This window comes from Eurosta solidaginis, chromosome 1 (assembly GCF_040869045.1).
Source record: "Eurosta solidaginis isolate ZX-2024a chromosome 1, ASM4086904v1, whole genome shotgun sequence".
NCBI classification, from domain to species: Eukaryota; Metazoa; Arthropoda; class Insecta; order Diptera; family Tephritidae; genus Eurosta; species Eurosta solidaginis.
Window position 1 is genome coordinate 275,642,838 of NC_090319.1, and position 20,245 is coordinate 275,663,082.

The 20,245-nt window shown below is 39.2% G+C and overlaps 1 protein-coding gene across 1 annotated transcript; it reads right to left on the reverse strand.

Moving 5' to 3' along the window:
• Nucleotides 1–6,597: 6,597 nt before the first annotated feature.
• LOC137237336 (glutamyl aminopeptidase-like) lies at nt 6,598–16,547 on the reverse strand. The gene is made up of 12 exons (XM_067760861.1): nt 16,349–16,547; nt 15,899–16,269; nt 15,685–15,832; nt 14,773–15,037; nt 14,524–14,694; nt 11,839–11,936; nt 10,722–11,158; nt 10,555–10,640; nt 10,336–10,463; nt 7,432–7,709; nt 7,087–7,365; nt 6,598–7,022 (listed from the first exon to the last, which is right to left on the reverse strand). Exons 1-12 carry the CDS (start codon nt 16,433–16,435, stop codon nt 6,653–6,655), a joined length of 2,718 nt encoding a protein of 905 aa, XP_067616962.1. The 5' UTR covers nt 16,436–16,547; the 3' UTR covers nt 6,598–6,652.
• Between the last annotated feature and the right edge of the window lie 3,698 nt (nt 16,548–20,245).

The following is a 20,245-nucleotide window of genomic DNA, read 5'->3' on the forward strand; positions in this document are numbered from 1 at the left end:
GTTTACGGGATCCGTCCGGGATCCTGTCGGGGTCATTTTGGGACTTATGCGGGATCATTTGGGGTCTCTCCCGGCATCATTTCTGGATGGTTTTCGGGATCCGCCCGGGATCCTGTCGGGGTCATTTTGGGACTTTTGCGGGATCATTTGGGGTCTCTTCCGACATCATTTCTGGATGGTTTACGGGATCCGTCCGGGATCCTGTCGGGGTCATTTTGGGACTTTTGCGGGATCATTTGGGGTCTCCTCCGGCATCATTTCTGGATGGTTTACGGGATCCGTCCGGGACCCTGTCGGGGTCATTTTGGGACTTTAGCGGGATCATTTGGGGTCTCCTCCGGTATCATTTCTGGATGGTTTTCGGGATCCGTCCGGGATCCCGTCGATGTCATTTCGGGACTATTTCGGCATCATTTGGGGTACCTTCCGGTATCAATTCTAGATTGTTTTCGGGTTCCGTCCGGGATCCCGTCGGAGTCATTTCGGAATTTTTCTCGACTAATACAGGATCATTTGGGGACCCTATCGGCATCATTTCTGGATGGTTTTCGGAATCCGTTCGCGATCCCGTCAGGGTCATTTCGGGACTATTTCGGGATAATTTGGGGTACCTGCCGGCATCATTTCTGGATGGTTTTCGGTATCCGTCCGGGATCCCGTCGGTGTCATTTCGGGAACATTTGGGGTCCATTCCGGCATCATTTCTGTATGGTTTTCGGGATCCGTCCGGGATCCTGTCGGGGTCATTTTGGGACTTTTGCGGGATCATTTGGGGTCTCTTCCGGCATCATTTCTGGATGGTTTTCGGGATCCGTCCGGGATCCTGTCGGGGTCATTTTGGGACTTTTGCGGGATCATTTGGGGTCTCTTCCGACATCATTTCTGGATGGTTTACAGGATCCGTCCGGGATCCTGTCGGGGCCATTTTGAGACTTTTGCGGGATCATTTGGGTTCTCTTCCGGCATCATTTCTGGATGGTTTACGGGATCCGTCCGGGATCCTGTCGGGGTCATTTTGGAACTTTTGCGGGATCATTTGGGTTCTCTCCCGGCATCATTTCTGGATGGTTTTCGGGATCCGTCCGGGATCCTGTCGTGGTCATTTTGGGACTTTTGCGGGATCATTTGGGGTCTCTTCCGGCATCATTTCTGGATGGTTTACGAGATCCGTCCGGGATCCTGTCGGGGTCATTTTGGGACTTTTGCGAGATCATTTGGGGTCTCTTCCGGCATCATTTCTGAATGTTTTACGGGATCCGTCCGGGACCCTGTCGGGGTCATTTTGGGACTTTAGCGGGATCATTTGGGGTCTCTTCCGGCATCATTTCTGGATGGTTTACGAGATCCGTCCGGGATCCTGTCGTGGTCATTTTGGGACTTTTGCGGGATCATTTGGGGTCTCTTCCGGCATCATTTCTGGATGGTTTACGAGATCCGTCCGGGATCCTGTCGGGGTTATTTTGGGACTTTTGCGAGATCATTTGGGGTCTCTTCCGGCATCATTTCTGGATGGTTTACGGGATCCGTCCGGGACCCTGTCGGGGTCATTTCGGGCCTTTTTCGTGACTACTATTTCGGAATCATTTTGGGACTCCTCCGGGATAATTTCTGGGCGATTTTCGGGATTTGTCCGGGATCCCGTAAGTTTTTTCGGGACTTTTTCAGACTATATCGGGATCATTTGGGGACCGTTCAGGAATCAAATCTGGATTGTTTTCGGGATCCGTCCGGGATCCCGTCAGGGTCATTTCGGGACTTTTCGTGACTACTTCAAGATTATTTTGGGACCCTTCCGGCATCATTTCTGGATAGTTTTCGAGATTTGTCCAGGATCCCGTCGGCATCATTTCGTGACTATTTGGTGTCATTTAGGGACAATTCCGGGATCATTTTAGGTCTCTTCGAAACCGGTAATTCAGCACACATGGCCGTGGATTTACGGCAAATTATTCGTAATTAAAATTCGGTATGTTTTATCTTTAATATATCACAGCTTTTTCGTTCTATTTTTAAATGAATCCTGTAACGAACTATTACAACTATAATTAAAATTTTAACCAACTAAATACCCGAAAAAGCAACACTGCTTTCATTTAAAAACTTCTTTTTGGTTTTAGCTAATTGTAGTTTCACTCATTTGTTCTATGAGTAGTAATTCTTTCACCCCTGTCATATCAATTAATTTAACTTAGAAACAAAATGTATTTTTTTTAATTCGAAAAAAGTGTATTGTACTATTCATGTAAGCGTGCCAATCAGCTCAGTTAGTTCTTTTTTTTTACTGTATTAAAAAATAAAATACATTGACAGAAAAAATTTTTAAACAGACAACTTGATAAGCTAACGTGAATAGCACATATATTTTATTTTCTCCTTGCGGACGGGGCCGCGGGTAAAGGCTAGTATGATTTATATAAGCGTAAATTTTGCGCTGATTTTGTCCATTTATATATAGGAAATTTTTAAAATTTTTTTATTTTCTTTTTAGTTCTAGGTGGCAAAGAGTAGTGCCTTATTTATTACAAGGTGAAAAACCATAACTGTATATATACAGTATAGTACATATCAGAAATATGCGTGAAGCTACATTCGTTTTTAAGCTACTTGAAAATTGTTCATATATGCCAAGCTTGAATTGTTACAAGTGAGTATGTGGATGAAGTTCCAAGATTGTAGCTCAATGCGAAGTCTCTATCGAAACGTTTTGTATTATGTTTTATACTGTCCCTCGGCGAGGTCGTAATTCACGTATACCGTGGCGAGGCACAGCGCGCATCCCTTTCGAGTGCCTCTTTGGACACGGACATTGAGGCACCCGAAGTGAAAGCGGAGATCTCCGACGCCGAAAGCTTGGTTTCGGCCACGGCAAATTGCGCAGGACCTCTGAGCAATTTGCCGATGGAGGATGCTCTGCTGGGTAGCGATGGAGAGGATCACAACGTCACGGTGATGGAGGCAGGGGAGTCTGAGCAAGCTCATGCTGATTTTGCTCCAGATAAACCTGCACAAATGTAAGGCAGCCCCGGCTGCCCTCATCAGTCGCCTTTCTAAAGGCGACGTCGACGTGGTTCTTATGCAAGAACCCTGGGTGAACAACTCAAGGATTTGCGGATTGGGCGCCATTGGGTTTAAGCTCATCCGAGCTGCAGATGAAGGTAAATTTAGAACCTGTATTGTAGTAAAGTCTGAGCTAAACATCTTTCTTTTACCTAACTATGGCAAATGTGATGTTACAGCGGCCAGCTTGAAAGCGGAGACACGCAATTAACGCTAGCCTCAGTTTATATGCCGTACGACACAGAGGAACCTCCTCTGCAAAAGATGGTAAAGGAACTGGTGGCCGACTTAAGCAAAGGCCATCTGCTCATCGGGACAGACGCCAGCGCCAACCACGTACAGTGAGGAAGTTCCGACATAAATACTCGTGTTGAGTCACTTTTTGATTATCTTTTAACAACTAATCTGGTAGCTTGCAATGTAGGTAATGAACCAACTTTTATTACTAAAAACCGTAAAGAGGTTATTGACCTCACTATTTGTAGCGAAAGCGTTTATGGGTGGGTTAAAAAATGGCGTGTCCTTGACCACCGGTATATTGAAGTAATGTTAGAGTCGATCAGCCCATTGCGAGACGTAACCCGCGTAATACAAACTGGGAACTACATAATGAGCTGTTAGTAGGAGAACTACTAGCACTGCCCTCACAAAGCCCCTCATCAACGGAGGAGCTAGAGGGTCTGGTAGAAATCTTCCCATCGACATTCTCAAAAGCCCTAGAATAGGCTTGTCCAATGCCAAAATCACGCGGTATGCGTAAACCTCACTGGTAGTCCCATGATCTGGACCTACTTCGTAAGTCCTGTAGAGAACATTTTAACAAAGCCAAATTCCTTGATAATGGGTCACAATGGCTAGAATACAAGGGCAAACTAAGGGCCTACAAAGAAGTCCTGAGACAAGCGAAGAGAACTTTATGGAGAAATTTCTGCACTGGAGTCGAAAGTGTCACTGACACGTTAAGGCTACGGTGCGTGCTTTCTAAGACGCAAACAGCTATTAGCTTTCTGCGGGGACCAAATGGTACCTGGACCAGCGCAGAAGGGGAAACCCTAGAGCTGCTCCTGGACACACATTTCCCGCGAAACATGACCAACGCACCGGAAGTACTTGCAGCAAACCAAGCTATGAATATACCCATCAGGGAGGAGATGGTGAGGTGGGCAGTTAAAAGATTTAAACCTTCTAAGGCTGCTGGACCAGACGGGATTGTCCCCGCTCAACTTATCTACTCTTTGGAGTTATCAGTCAACTGGCTGCGGCACATATATACCGCTTGTTTAGCTCTAAACTATATTCCATGTGCACGGAGGAGCACCACGGTCATATTCATTCCTAAGGCAGACAAAGCCTCTCACTACGAGCCGAAGGACTACATACTTATCAGCCTTTCATCCTTCGTACCCAAGAGCCTAGAGACAATAATAAGCGATTTTCTCACTACCCACATTGATAGGAACCTCATTTCAGGCTATCAACACCCGTATACCAAAGGGAAATCTGCGGAGATTGCGCTACACAGCCTAGTCTCCACTATCGAAACATCCTTGTTCGAAAAGGATTATTGAGGGAGCATTCAACAATATAAGTCCCGACGCCGTTAACAATGCTTTAACTGGTGTGGACGTAGTGGGACTGATTGATCAACTGCTCAGGGGAAGGAAAGTGCTTTCCTCACTGGGGAAGGGCGATATAACACAATTTGCCGCAAGGGGCACGCCCCAGGGTGGTGTCCTTTCCCCTCTACTATGGAACCTAACGGTAAACTCGCTATTAAGAGATACTAGTTGGGGGAGCGAGAAGGTTGTGGCATATGCGGATGACCTAGCGATTTTCTACAGAGGCAAGTTCCCTCAAACTTTATGCGACTTGATGCAGGTAGCATGGCGAGAGGTTTCCCTATGGGCCACTCGATGTCGACTCAGCGTCAATTCCGATAAAGTTGAGCTTGTATTATATACCAAACGATACAAAATACCATCGTTAAACCTACCAGAACTAAATGGGGTGCGCCTAAGCCTGGCATATAAGGCCAAATTTCTAGGCGTAGTTTTAAACACAAAGCTGAATTGGAAGGACAACGTCATTCAGCGACAAAAGAAAGCATACATTGCATTATATAGGTATAAAAGAGCCATTGGAAAAAAATGGGGACTCACCCCCAACATATGCAGATGGATTTATACCTCGATTATCCGATCCATACTGCTGTATGGGATAGTCGTATGGTCGCCAGCCTTGAGCAAGGTTTTAAAACTAAACTTGTTGGGTAAAGTCCACAGATCCAGCATGATAAGCATGAGCGGGGCTCTAAGAACAACGCCTAGCGAAGCTTTTATTCTTGACATCCTTCCATTGGATATAGCTGATTATCGAGCGGCGGCAACGTCAGCCCTGCATCTAAGGGAGTTGTCGTGTTGGACAAATTTTTATTTTCAGCGACAGCCAAGGTGCCATAAAATCTCTTGGCTCCTACTCGTTCAATTCTGAACTAGCACTAAACTTTCGCCGATCTCTTCAAGAGATGGCTCAACAGAACCGTGTACACCTCACATGGGTCTCTGGACATAGGGACATCGAGGAAAACTGCATTGCAGATGAACTCGCTAGGCAGGGTACAACCAGGCAGGTTCTTCCTGGACAAGAACGCTTAGGTATGCCCCTGTCCACATGCAAGCTGATAATAAAGAGAACCTCCATCGACAAGCCGACGAAAGAAGGCTACAAACACCCGGGTCTCGAACATCAAAAGAAACCTGGCCTAAGTGGGATCCTAAAAGATCCCGTCACGACACGATACAATTTCCACACTTGTTGCATCACTAACTGGTCATGCGTCATAGGTAGGCATGCAGAAAGGTTAGGAGCGCCTTATCGTCGATGCTGTAGGAGTTGTAAAGAGGATGAAGAGGAGAAAACGGTGGTTCACCTCATTTGCAACTGCCCAGCACTAAGCGAAGCACGGCAGTGCTTTCTAGGTGCTCCATTTCTTGATAATCTGAGCCAGGTTGTGGAGCATGACGTCAAGGCCCTGGTAGCTTTCATCAGGTCCTCAAAATGGTTCGAAGAGGAAAGGTAACGGTGTATTTTCGTGGTATCAACGGGCCTAATACCACTGGCCTAAGTGTGCCCTCGGGCAGCCACCTCAACCTACCCTAACCTATACTGTCATCGACCTCTGAATTTAGTTTGAAATTTCAAGCCCCCAGCTCACCAAGAAGTTACTTAAAAACCGATCTCGAAATTCCAAATTTCCAAATTCGTATCTAATTATTTCGATCCATGTGCCACCTAACGAAATTTCTTTTTCCCTTTTGTTGCATTGTCTCGGTGTCTTACCTATATGTGAAGTTTCACGTTTGTAGCTCAATGAGAAGTTACTTAAAAATCGATTGCAAGATTTGTATTGAAAATGCGGACAAACATTCAACCGACCTAATATAAAACTTGGCCTTAGGTTGACAGCCAATCGAGCCATTATGTCAACATTGTCAGGTACATTTGCAGCACACACTGTACCCAATAACTTGCCTCAGAAGCTCATATTTAAAAAATTTATTATTATTTATCAGATGAAAACAAGACAACTTTTATCTTATTTTAAGTGCTCCTTCAGCCATACTCCGATATTTTGCTTATTGTTAGCGAGCCATGCAATGTTATTCTTTACATTCTCCAAGGCGCTTACACGTGCAGCGGCACCAGCACCCGCTTCTGGATACTTAGTGAAAAATTTTACCATTTCCTCATATTTTGTTTGGTTGCTAAAACGGCCAGTTATCGATGGAATCATAGCTCCCAAATCACGGTTATTCAAACCAAAACGATCAACTAAATCTAGCCAATGCTCACGCACATAATCCCATACAATAGACTCACCAACGGGATTGGTGGAAATGTATATCAAATATGTGAAATAGTCTTGGCCACGCACATTATTTTCATCCCAAATAAGCTTAATTAAACTAAAAAAGAAACCATAAAGACAAGTTAAAAGGAACGCGAAAAAATGAGAATGAGTAGACGCACTTGCTCAATATCCCAGGGACTTGTATCGAAGCAAGACCACCCATCAATTTCCTTCTTTCGCTGGCATCCGTTTCACTTAGATACAGTTCCCACATATTTTTCCAAGAATTTTCATTACCAGAACTTTGCATGCCATAATTGTAAATCGTTGTACGTGTGTCTGGATATGGACGTTGAGTTGGATAAATTAGCCAGGCGTTTAAACGTTGCGCCGCTTCTGTTAGACAATCCTCTAGACCGAGAGAGCAAGCCGCTGATAATATTGCGACACGCAAGCGGCTAGGAAGATAAGTTATAGATTGAATAATGTGCTTAACGCGTACTTTGTTTTATGTAGCTACCCACTTTTGTAAATGATCCACACCCACGTTCCATGCAACACTTTTATATATAGGTTCAATTAGCTCGAGCGCATATTTTGTATAGTTTCCATAAATATCGGTGTATATAAATTTGTCCTTAAGAGATGTTAGTTTTGAAGATGCTACAGTCCATGGAACATATTCTGTTTCTTTGGCTAAATACTCCATAATATTTAACGCAATGTCGTAGGATAACTGGGTCGCGTCTGCAAGTGAGAAAACGTCGTTCAGGAGGCCAGCACGGTCGCTTACTGAGAATTTCTAAATAAAAAAATAAACACAGATTTTGTATTAAGTTGTAGACAGAAAGAACACTAAGGCTACTAGGGAGGGAAAAATATACCATCTCTTCCTTTTTAATCATGGTTTAGTGCATAAAGTTACTTGAACCATATAAAACTCATATCATATTAAAGGGACTTCAGAAAATGCAACAAAACGACAACTATAAAAAGTAATTTTTATAATAAAACTCGTGACTGTTACGGTACTGGGACTGGTACACAATGATTCCCTGACCTGAAGATTGCCAGATCGTTATTGCAGAACACATTTTGATGCATTCTTCCAATTACTTTGAGTTCCATCTTCCGCAACCCTTTCTGGTAAACACCGGAAAGGTTTTTCTTCTTTCTGTGTTTATTGCTTTGATCATAAAAGGTCGGTATTCCCACCCAGAAAAGTTGAAACGCAAACCAGTTTACTTGGAAGCGAGCAAGGATGGCTATCGCTGTGTCTATAACAACTTCGATTCCCATGCGAACATGTGGAGGTTGGTGTACCAAGCGAGAGAATCAGCTTCCTAGGATGAACTTCCTTGGCCTCGTTACAGAGGACTGCCGCCTTGAGATAAGCAACCACGGCAAAGGTAGTCCGTCAACACCGACACTTTCATTTTACTGGCCCCGCTACTGGTATGCGCTCCGTCGCCCAAATTCCACTGTTTGTTGCCCGCTATTCATGCCTTGCCATTAGTTCTAGCATCCCGCCGTTCAAATTGTGTGCAACCGCTGCCATATGCCATCAAACAGTCTCCTAGCTGTTGTCGTGCCGATGCCTCTAGCTTATTACTCCTACTTTTGGCAACTTCCAGCTATTTAAGCACTTGCCTTTTATACTGTTGCCGACCATAGGTTATCCTCCGCAGAAATCATCTCCTACACCATCCGATTTACTCAGCGAGTAAAGAAAGCTGATGCCATTGACACTTCAAGATTTTGTTATTATTCAGTAAAGTGGGACCAAACCAACATCCTAGAATGATGTAATTTTTCATCACTTTCTTTGTTGAAGCTCAGAACTACAGACAGACTGACAAAAATGTTTGAAGGCACGTTCTAGCGTTATCAGTCGGGAAGATGGGAAATGCGCGTTATATTACGTAGACGGAAGTTAAAGCTTATAGTAAAAGTGGTCGGAGAACGGTGAATCGCGAAAGGACGTTTGATATCACATCCCACTTGTGAAACGGATTACGGTACGGTGAACTGTCTGATGGATACCAAAAATTAAAAAAAAAAATGAAAGCCGCGATAATCTCCGCAGAGATTTCAGGCAGAGATTCGATTTGCGTCGTGCTCCTATTAATTTTTTCTACAAATGGTGGGGCAGGACCTACTTGTCTTGTGCCGACTCCGACCGGTATCTACAAGGTAGATGAGTTTTCACTGAGAGCTTTTCATGACAGAAATACACCCCGAGTGCTTGCAAAACACTGCCGAGGGGCGACCCCGCTTAGAAAAAATGTCTTCTAATTCACAAAGCTTGTTTATAAAATTTTGATGTTGCTTTGCCTGAAGTGTGTACCCAGGATCTCCGGTGTGGTAGGCGGAGCACGCTACCATCACACCACGGGTACCACTAGTGGATTAATAGAGTGAGCAGATGGCTGATACCAAAACTAACTTTGAATCAATTAATGGATATCCACAATTATCGGTAGATTGGTGATCATTTGGATGCTGTCCAACAGGTAAAATTAGTTGATTGTGAATAGTCGGATGGTGAATGAGGAACTTTTGACTGATGATTGTGGATAGTGGATGGTCGGCCGGTGGATGATGAGAGCAGGTAAAGTTAGAAGTGAAACTGAGGAACCATGAATCGGTTTACAGGAAGACTGGTGATTAACGACGAATAGTTTATAGCTAATCGGTTATAAGTGGCTCGTATAAAAGTTACCGTTAGATCTAGAACGGCGAAGTTGGTACGCAATGAACCTTGATATGTTTAATGCGGACTTTTGGGAACGGAAAGTGAAGGGGGGAGTCGTCCGTTGGAAGGTAAAATAGCGAGTTGTTTGTGCCAAAATTACCAGTGGAGACAGATCTGTGCCTGATATTCGGATGTCCCAATAATATGATCCGGTTTCCACAAAAAACCGAAGGATCGGGGACCGAGGAATCGATGTTCAAAAATTAGTGGGTAGTGAAAAAAACTCAAGTTTATTCGGTGGTGTGGCCCTGAGGGTAGAAAAGCGGCGGATGCAGCAAAAAACCTTGATACTCGATCTCACCAAATGGAGTCGAAAACGAAAACCGCTCTTCTCAATCTGTTTGTGAGCTACGTATATTTGTTCTCATGTGCATAAATTATGACAAACTATTTGAGAATCTAACGATCTTGCATTGTAGGAGAATGAAATGCATGCAAGTATTAGCACACTTTGTGTGTGTGCCTTTTAGTCTTCTTGCGAGCACTTTTACAGTGCAGGCTGACATTATGAAAAAGGCACATATCGACTGGTGAGTGGCAGCCGCTTCGAAAAGTCCTATCTCAGAAAAGTTTTGAATATCGCCCTATTTCAGAGTTCGATTGAATAACGCTATACTCTGACTGCAGACTTAATTTCATTTATATAAAATTAAGCTAAAAATAAAGTTCTTACATTTGGGTCGGTTTTAAGTTGATCGGACAACTTGTTCCATAAAGCTACAGGATAGTTGACACGATAATAACCAATTTGATCATAATTGAATTTAATCCATTCCGATGCCGAAGAAAGGTTAATTAACACTGAATAAAAAGAAGGATAGATAAATATTAAGTCTAATACATCTAAAAGATAATTTAGTATTAAAATTTAATACTACAATGTATGACTTACGCTCTTTCTGATTGTAGTAGAAGAATTCTCTTACAACATCATTTGAGTCGTTAGTTTTGTATGTAATTGGAATGGACCAAGTATAGCTAAAATTTAAAAGCAGAACAGAATGAAATTTTAATTAAACAACCAAAGAGAAATCTTAATACGACATCATATATACTCACTTAAAAGGTGAATCATCATATACACCATTATAGTCATCGGGGTTGGTAAAGAAACGTCGCTGAGTTAGCTTAAATAGTGTATTACTTACTTGCTCAACCTCGACTACAGGCAAACCCATCTGTTCTGTCCACGTATTCATAATCGCTTTAACCTCAAAACCCAAATTCAATTTATCGATCTCAGTTAAAAAGTCATCGGTTACAGCATTTTTAAATTTATACGCATTCAAGTAATTCGTAACAGCTTGTTGGAAATTTTTCTCACCAATAAAATCCTCCAACATTCTTATTATGGATGAGCCCTTCGAATAGGGGATGGTATCGAAAACTGCAGTAATTTGATCAGGATTGGCCACAGCCTGTATGATGGGATGTGAGCCGAGTGTAGAGTCCAAAGTGAGTACGTCTTGTAAAGTGGTTATAACGAATTGATCGCGCTGATGTGAGTAAACGAGAAAAAAAAATTTAAAAAAATTTAAATAAAAAAATTGAAGTGTGAGTTGAAAAAATCAATTAATATTAGCATATATGCGTGGCATTTAATTAAAAGAATCGAGTTGAAACACAAGATATAACGGTCTGGGCTTATTGGTCTAAAGCAGTGGCTACCAAAATTAAAAATGTGGCTGTGTTGGTAGGAGAAAAATCATCAAAAGGAAATTAGTAAATATGTATGTTATACAAATATTATTTTATTGCTTGAGTCTAACAAAAAATTAAAACATAATATATTGCTAACATTAAATAATTAAACATGAGCGCTTGTTGCAAAATATGTTGTGGTTTTAGCTTTAATTTCCTGCTGGGATGCTCATGCTATCGCTCTCAATACTACACTTATATTTAAATTTTTCCCGACCACTGTTGTAAACCTATACAATAGTCTCGCTAACGACTGAACGATGTAATATAATAATTTTTTTTTAATTTTTTTTATTTCACTGGGAAAATAACAGTTTTTTAAGCCTAGTATTCTGTTCGAAATGAAACAGAATTTTCTGAGATTTTTATTTCACTCAAAAAATAACTTATTTTTCAATTTCATTTCTTCTTACTCAGAAATTTTGATTGATCCCTGGCTGAAATTTACAGATTTGTGTCATTTTAACGCACTCACCATTTTCCATTCAGGAAACTTTGCATCCACACCTTTATATTCAATATAAGAAGCAAAACCCTCACTTAGCCACAAATCGTTCCACCATTTCATAGTCACTAGAAAAAAGATAATGCAAATATAATCTTAATTACGTGCACATTTATTTTAAATTTCTAGTAAATAAATATCTAGTTAAAAAAATTCTTAAAATGTAATCAATAACATAAGGTTCATTTCTATATACAACTCAATCTTTTTTATGCTTGCAAATGCAAGTCCCATAAAGTATGTCTGTCTCTTCACTAAACTATGAAAAAATTACTATGTGAAATAGACTGCATAGCCCACAATGGCATTATCAAGGAGAGAGAAGGAATATTCCGTGCCGCGAAATAGGCTAGCTACGAGCTAATTATAAGTTGATGTCAAATTAAATAGTGTGCATTATTCTTTGAAACTTTCCTTGAAAAGTTGACGACTTTCCTATGCACATAACCGAAAAAATCAGGGTTGGCGGCCGCTGTGGTGTGGTGGTAGTGTGCTCCGCCTACCTTACTGAGGGTCATAGGCTCCACCCGTTCGGAATCGGCATAAAACATGTAGGTCTCGTCCCACCAACTTTTTAGGAAAATTAAAAGGTGCACGTAGCAAAATGTAAGAAAAGCTTGGCCTTAATCTCCTCGCGCCAAGTAGCTAGGTTAGCCCTGCATGACTTCAACCCCAAAAAGTCGTGAACGGTGGCACTTCTATGGCAATGTTGCGTGACTTGACAACTAGTTTAATAGCTTACTTTTTACCTAAAAGTGTGTTATTTTCGGTATTCCCGTAAAAAAGTCAATTAAACGCTAAGTTGTTTTTACCAATTGATAGCTTTCTTCTGTAGGGTGTTCTAACTACAAAAGACTTAAATTAAGATATATGAGTTCTAAAAATCAGATGTCAAATAATCAGAGGCTGTATTCAGTAAGTGTGAGTATCGAAATATACATTTTTCTTTCATACAAACTATATGAAGAAAAAGTGTAAATTTTGAGACTCACGCTTACTGAGTCTACCCCCAAATTATCAAAAAAAAAAAAAAATAATAATAATTTTGTTTGTAATTAAAAAAATAAAAATTTCGCTCGACTCTCTTAAAAAAGGTCTGAATTTACGACGACCATTTGTAACGTATTTATTTCATATAGGGCCGACGCCGTCTAATGTATGGAAGAGCTACCTATCTCGGAAAACGGTTTGGAAAATTCCTTATCTCAGACAACTGTTGAACACCACCTTATATTAGAATGTTTGTCCGAAGAACGCGGCCTATTTCAGAATTCTAAAATAGGTCGTTTTGAAACCAAATATTCTCATATAGGCATTTTCTAACTTCCAGCTAAGAAAAAAATGTATATTCAAATCAGCAATCGATATGGAACTCTGTATTCAAATCTCTGTACATACTTGTTGGAAAATTTTAAGAAAAATATAAAAAACCTTCGGGATGGTTGTTTAAATTAAATTAAATGCTAAATTTTCTTAAAGTATAAAACAAATTTAAAACACTGGAAAATCCAACATAAAAAGTTGATTACAAAGCTAGATATGCATAATTTTGGTATAGTAGCTAATAAACCCCTAATGCTAGAATGCATATAATGGGCCTTCGAAGCTTACTATTATATATGAATATAAGGCTGGTCCTTATTAATCAAATAAACTATTTTTCTTTTCTCACCCGTTCAAACGTTAATAACAACTACAAAAATACAACACATCAATTTTGGTCACTGCTAGAAACAGTTAAGGGGTGTCGCACAGTGATTAAAATTCAGATTTTACTATATATGTCCTCATGAGGCAATCTGGGTTTGTGAACCTGTACAATACGTCTTAATCGTTTCCAATCTTAACTTGAAGTTGTATGCAATATCGCCAACTATCGATTTTGGGTATTACAAATCAAAAAGCTATATTTTGATTTCTTAAATCCTCTCAGAGCAATCTTAACTTCGACCTCCGTGTGGAACAAATATATGAGAGTTTCTTGGTTTTTATGTGAGTATTACCGTCTGACGGGATGAGATTAGTAAAAAATTTGTTTGTTTGATTTATAAGGACCACCCTAACGTTCATATAGGTATATTAAGAATTCGTTTAAATTTTAATTAGTAAGCACTGTAAACAATCTCCGGTTTCATATAAACTTACTTACATACATATTTTATTTTTGCTTCACCCTTTAAACGGCTATGGACGTCTCAAACTTATCTAATCTAAAAATGCATAAATTAAGCAGTAAATTTTACACCAATATGTTTCTGTTTACATTTACTACCGTCAAATTGTTTAGTTTGCGTGATTGACTGACAAAATATTCGAGCAAAAATTGTTATATTCCGACCGAAATGAAAAATATTTCGAAAGTAACTCTTATTTTCCGACCGAAATAGCAAACTCAACAAATAACTGTTATTCGCCGGCAGAAATAAAAAAACTCCAAAAGTTACTGTTATTTGCCGACCGAAATAAGGAACTCAAAAATTATTGTGTTACATCAAGTTGCGTTAGGTTATTTTATGTTATGTTATACATATATTGTTCTGTTATGTTATGTTAGATTATGTTATGCTATGTTATTTAATGTTATGTTATGTTATATGTTACCTAAAATTATGTCATGCTATGTTATTTAATGTTAAGTTATGTTATATACGTTACCTAAATTTCCGAACCACATATGCGCAAATTCATGAGCGATAGTGCCAGCAACACTTTGCCTATTCTTTGATGAGCTAACGCCTTCTTCATAAAGCAAGGAAGTTTCACGATATGTCACCAAACCCCAATTTTCCATAGCTCCCGTAACAAAATCTGGAACGGCAACAATGTCTACAAGTAACCAAAAATTACTGTATTAGTATTGGATCTAAATGAAATGGAAAGATATTTCTAAGCATTAGAACTCACCCATTTTTGCCAAAGGATATTCAATTTGAAAATATTGTATATAATATTCCAAAACAGTTTTGGCCACACTTAATGCAAAATCAATTTTTTCAAGTTTTTCCTGTGGAGCAAAGGCGCGTAGTATAAATGAGTTTCCAATGCCTTTGGTGTCGATTTCAACGGACTTGTTGGCAAAATCGGATACAATAAAACATGTTAGGTAGGTGCTCATTGGCACACTCTTATTGAAGAAAGCCTCAACATAGTTGCCTTGATTTGATTCGTGCTGCAAGAGAGAATAACGATTACTTTAACATCGAAAAAGGACACTCCTTGGGAAAATGGACAGTGGGAGTAGAGGAGGAACAAGTACAAAAAGAGTGATATGAGGAGTGAGAGGAGAAAATTTATTCTGGACAACATCTGGCTACTGTTAGTTTACAGAAGATTTATTATTTTCGCGGAAATGGACATGGAACCGATCTATTAGCAAATTTTTATTTATGAAGGGATTTACTTAGAGTGAAAGGAGGGTGAGGAAGTCAGGACGAAGGAGATGTCAAAGGTTAGGGCGAGAGAGATGGATGCCATTAGTAAGAGAACAATGAAAAAGGAGAGGTGAAGAAGAGCAACACGAAGAGAAGAAGGGAGAGGAGTAGCAAGAAAGTCTTGTTGAAATTCTCTTAAAATAGCTAAGCAAACCAAAGGCAAGGCAACGTCTGCTGGGTCTCTCGCGTCTGCTAGTACAAATATAAAATATTATGACAGCTCTAGCACTAGGAAGAGGCATAAGAAATGGCCAAATATTTTTTTTGTCCACAATGAAATTTGAAATTTATTTTAGAAAGCTAGGATTTTAAATGTTTTAAGCTTATGAGGTTAGTCATCATAGCAATCTGTAAGCCCTTTAAAGTATATTTAATATTTACTCACCGAAATATCCATATTAGATAATGCATGATAGTTACCATCTTTCGGATAAACCAACGTAATTTCAAATGTTGCCTTCATTGCGGGCTCATCAAAACATGGAAAAGCCAAGCGTGCGTAAGTCGGTTCAAATTTAGATGTGGCAATAACTCTAAGAATTTCCGATAAACGACAAACTCATCAAACTATTTTATACCTTTCTCCGAGTACTACTTACTTTTTAGAACCATCCGCCTTGGCATACGACGAACTGTAGAGACCAACAATTTTTCCAGCCATATTACCTTCAAATAATATACCAAGAATAAAAGCGCGTCCAGCTGGCAACTCTTCGCTCAAATTCACTACCAAGAATTCACGCACTGTATCTAAATAAAATTGTTTTACATCGATTGTTGCACTATTCGTATTATCTAAATAAACATTCGTAATTTGTAATTTATTTGAATGCAATTTTATTTGATTGGTTGCACTGGTGGTATTCACGAGTATACGTAATTGCCCAGAAAAGTTGCCAGTAGCGATATCAGGATGCAGATAAATATCATAGTTAATGGGATATACGCTATCAGGTAGTCGATAGTTGATCTATGAATAAAACACAAAAATAAAAAAAAAATAAAATAAAATAAACGCACCAAACGCAAGTCTGCCGTTATTCACTCACAGTTTCTGACAATTTAGCTGTGGATACCGTAAAAGCTGTAAGGACTAAACCAAACCCAATCGCCACTAACTTGGCTGTGATAATCATATTGTGCTTATTCCTTTAATTTTTCACTCTATAAAATTCAAATAGTACCGCTGCTCAGCCTAACCTTACGGCAATTCAACCGTAACTGTTGAATTTGCTACTTGAGAGCTCTCTATTAATACCCCCTAACTCTCATCTCAGCCTATTAGCGACAACATATTGCTATTATCGATAACACACTTGCTCATGTTCTTGTATTATAAACAATTTCGAAAACGATACCTATTTCCAATAGTTTTTAAACTAAATAAAAGTGTAAGCAGCTATTTCGTAGATAAGTTTTATTGTTGGATTTACAATATCCAATGTAGGAAAATAAGTATAGTAAAAAATGTATGAATCATTTAGAAAAAAAAAGTGAAATCATTACAAATGTATGTTGGTAAGCAGAAGTTAGGTGAAGTCACCTGCAGCGCCGTCTGAACGAGGAGATTAAGTCATACAATTTATTTGAACTAAAAATCTTAATGGGTTGGTACGCGTCGAATAATGTATGGCTTTACCGTGTAGATCCAGAGTTGTAACAGTTTAATAAAATACCCTGAAATAATTTTGATACAATTAGAAAATAAATTTTAAGCTGTCCCAAACATTATCCCCAAATAGTGCCGAAACCATCTCCAAACAGTCGCACAATTATAGCAAAATATTCGGAAAAGCTCCAGATGTAGCCGTGAATTTATCCCTAGACAGTTCTTAAATAACAACCCCAAATTAACTTAAAACAATGGTATCAAAATAAACAAATCAAGACTCCTAAAGTAATCCCGAAATGTTCTTAAATTGACCCAACGTTGTCCTGAAAAAGTCCGGAATGGTCCTTAAAACATGCAGAAATTTTGTCGAAATAATAAATAAAATAATTTAAAATAAAATGTTAAGTTAAGCGGTTTTCTTGAAAACAACACTTACATTAAGTAATAATAATATTAAAAGAAAGAAAACAATTAAATAGGTCCTAGGTACTAGTCATCACACTTCTCATCAATCTAGGTCGTTGATCAGACAAATAAATAAAAGCGTTGGGCAAGTGAAATTTCTCAAAAAGTGAGGCGTAGCATAACCTGATTAAGGTTCAGTTGGTTTTACTTATGCATAAATGAAAATATGATTTTTAAAGATATGAGCGGTTGACTATCACTAGAAATTTGACGCGATCCATGCTTTTATTTATTTGTCTGATCAACGCCCTAGATTGATGAGGAGTGTGATGACTAGTACCTATATTATCGTTTTTTATTTATCGATATTCTGACTTCAATTAGAATGAATCTTCAGAACTATAAACACAAAATGACAAATATTATAATAAAAAACACAAAAGTACGTGTATACATAAACTTAGATCGTTGGATGTACAAGGTCGACTAATTTTATATTTGATTTAGTAACAAAAGAAGAAAGAAAACGCAAAAAAACTAAATAAATAAGGAACCGTAATTATAAACAAAATTTTTACTAACAACAATATAGCATTAAGAGTAAATGTTGTTCTTTAAAAAATTCTCATAATCAATTGTCTGTATGCGTGAGCACATTGGCCTGTGTCTGACTTAACATTCATTCACTTTTCGTTGGTTGTGCTGATTATGTGTAGCGTCTCAAAAATATAGCGTTTCGTATAATGTTTTTCTTGTTGGAGAATTTCTTCCGTGGGGCGTTTTGTTACCATTAGTGTGGTCTCTATTTTTAAACGGTATTATTTAGCTTGGCTCTGTGTAGCGGACGGCCAGTAGGCCGGCCGGCCGTTGTGAACGAATTTAGTAATTAAAATTTAAGTAACTTCCCGATAAGCTACAAACTTCAAACTTGGAATATAGTTCAGAAGCCGATGACAATGCAATAATAAGAAAAAACTCCGATAGGTGGCGCATGCATCGAAATATTTCAAAAAATTGCATTTGTGGTCCGATTTGGCTCATATTTGGAACAGATATTACATACAGTCCGGTAAAAGTGACATCAAAATACTTTGGAGTTCGTGGACTTAGATTGTAACAAATTGTCAGGAAAGAGTCCTTGTAATAATGAGTCACTAAAAGAACTAAATAGAATGAGAAATGATAGGCAATTAAGACTCAGAAAAAAATAATAATAATTAAAAACAAGTAAGGAAGGCTAAGCTCGGGTGTAACCGAACAATACATACTCAGCTGAGAGCTTTGGAGACAAAATAAGGGAAAATCATCATGTAGGAAAATAAACCTAGGGCAACCATGGAATGTGTTTGTATGACATGGGCATAAAACGGAAGGTATTAAAGATTATTTTAGAAGGGAGTGGGCCGTACTTCTATAGGTGGACGCCTTTTCTAGATATCGCCATAAAGGTGGACCAGGGGTGACACTATAATGTGTTTGTACGATATGGGTATCAAATTAAAGGTATTCATGAGGGTTTTAAAAGAGAGTGGCCCTTAGTAGTATATGTGAAGGCGTTTTCGAGATATCGACCAAAATGTGGACCAGGGTGACCCAGAATCGCCATATTTCATCCCTTTTTTCGTATTTGGTATAGAATTATGGCATTTTTTTTCATTTTTCGAAATTTTCGATATTGAAAACGTGGGCGTGTTCATAGTCGGATTTCGCCCATTTTTAATACCAAGATAAAGTGAGTCGAGATAAGTGCGTGAACTAAGTTTAATAAAGATGTATCGATTTTTGCTCAAGTTATCGTGTTAACGGCCAAGTGGAAGGGCAGACGGTCGACTGTGTATAAAAACTAGGCGTGGCTTCAACCTATTTCGCCAGTTTTCACAGAAAACAATTATCGGCATAGAAGCTATGCCCATACAAAATTTCACAAGGATTGGTAAATTTTTGTTCGACTAATGGTATTAAAAGTATTCTAGACAAATTAAATGAAAAAGGGCGGAGCCACGCCCATTTTGAAAATTTCTTTTTTTTTTGTATTTTGTTGCACCATATCAATACTGGAGTTGAATGTTGACGTAATTTACTTATATACTAGCAGACCCGGAAGACATTGTTCTCCCTAAATTTGGCCTATCTGCATACATATTAATAAGCTTTTTCCGTCTAACTCTGCCCTACCCCTCTACACTTTTTCCTAATCCTAATCGTTTTCCTAATCTTTTTATTCTTCCTCCCTCCGTCTTTTTCGCTTCATCTCCATCTTCGTCTCATTATATCTCTTTCTCAGTCTCTTTCTCTCTTTTCTCTTCTCTCAAGTTTTTCTCCTTCTTCTTCATCTCTTATTGCTAGTCCCAGAGGGTGGTATGTATTTTGTTCCAGTCGCATTCCGAGTCTCAGTCCCAGTCCCACTCCGAGTCTCAGTCTCAGTCCCAGTCCTAGTCCTAATCCCAGTCCCAGTCCATCTCTGGTATACTTCCCGGAAAAAAGCATCGTAAATACTAATATAGGCAAATTTATATTCGAAATTTCTGGCAAATCGAATAGGACGTATGTAAATGGGTATGTGCGTATTATTAATTCTTCTCTTTATTTCGGTTTCGCATGCATATTTACCAGTTTTGCCAGGTTGATGCGACTAAATCGAATATCACAATGAACTCTAGAGCTCTTAGCAAAAGCTTTCATTTGATATCCATAATACCAACACGTTCTAGGGGTACCCAGGTCCACGTTTTGGGCTATATCTCGAGACCTTAGCTTCCCAGTTGTATGATAATTATCCTGTACGATAGCACTCATCAACAGCTTTCATTTGATGTCCATATTGTATAAACACATTCTAGGGGTACCCGGGTCCACGTTTTGGGCTATATCTCGAGACCCTAGCCTCCCAGTTGTATGAAAATTATCCTGTACCATAGCACTCATCAAC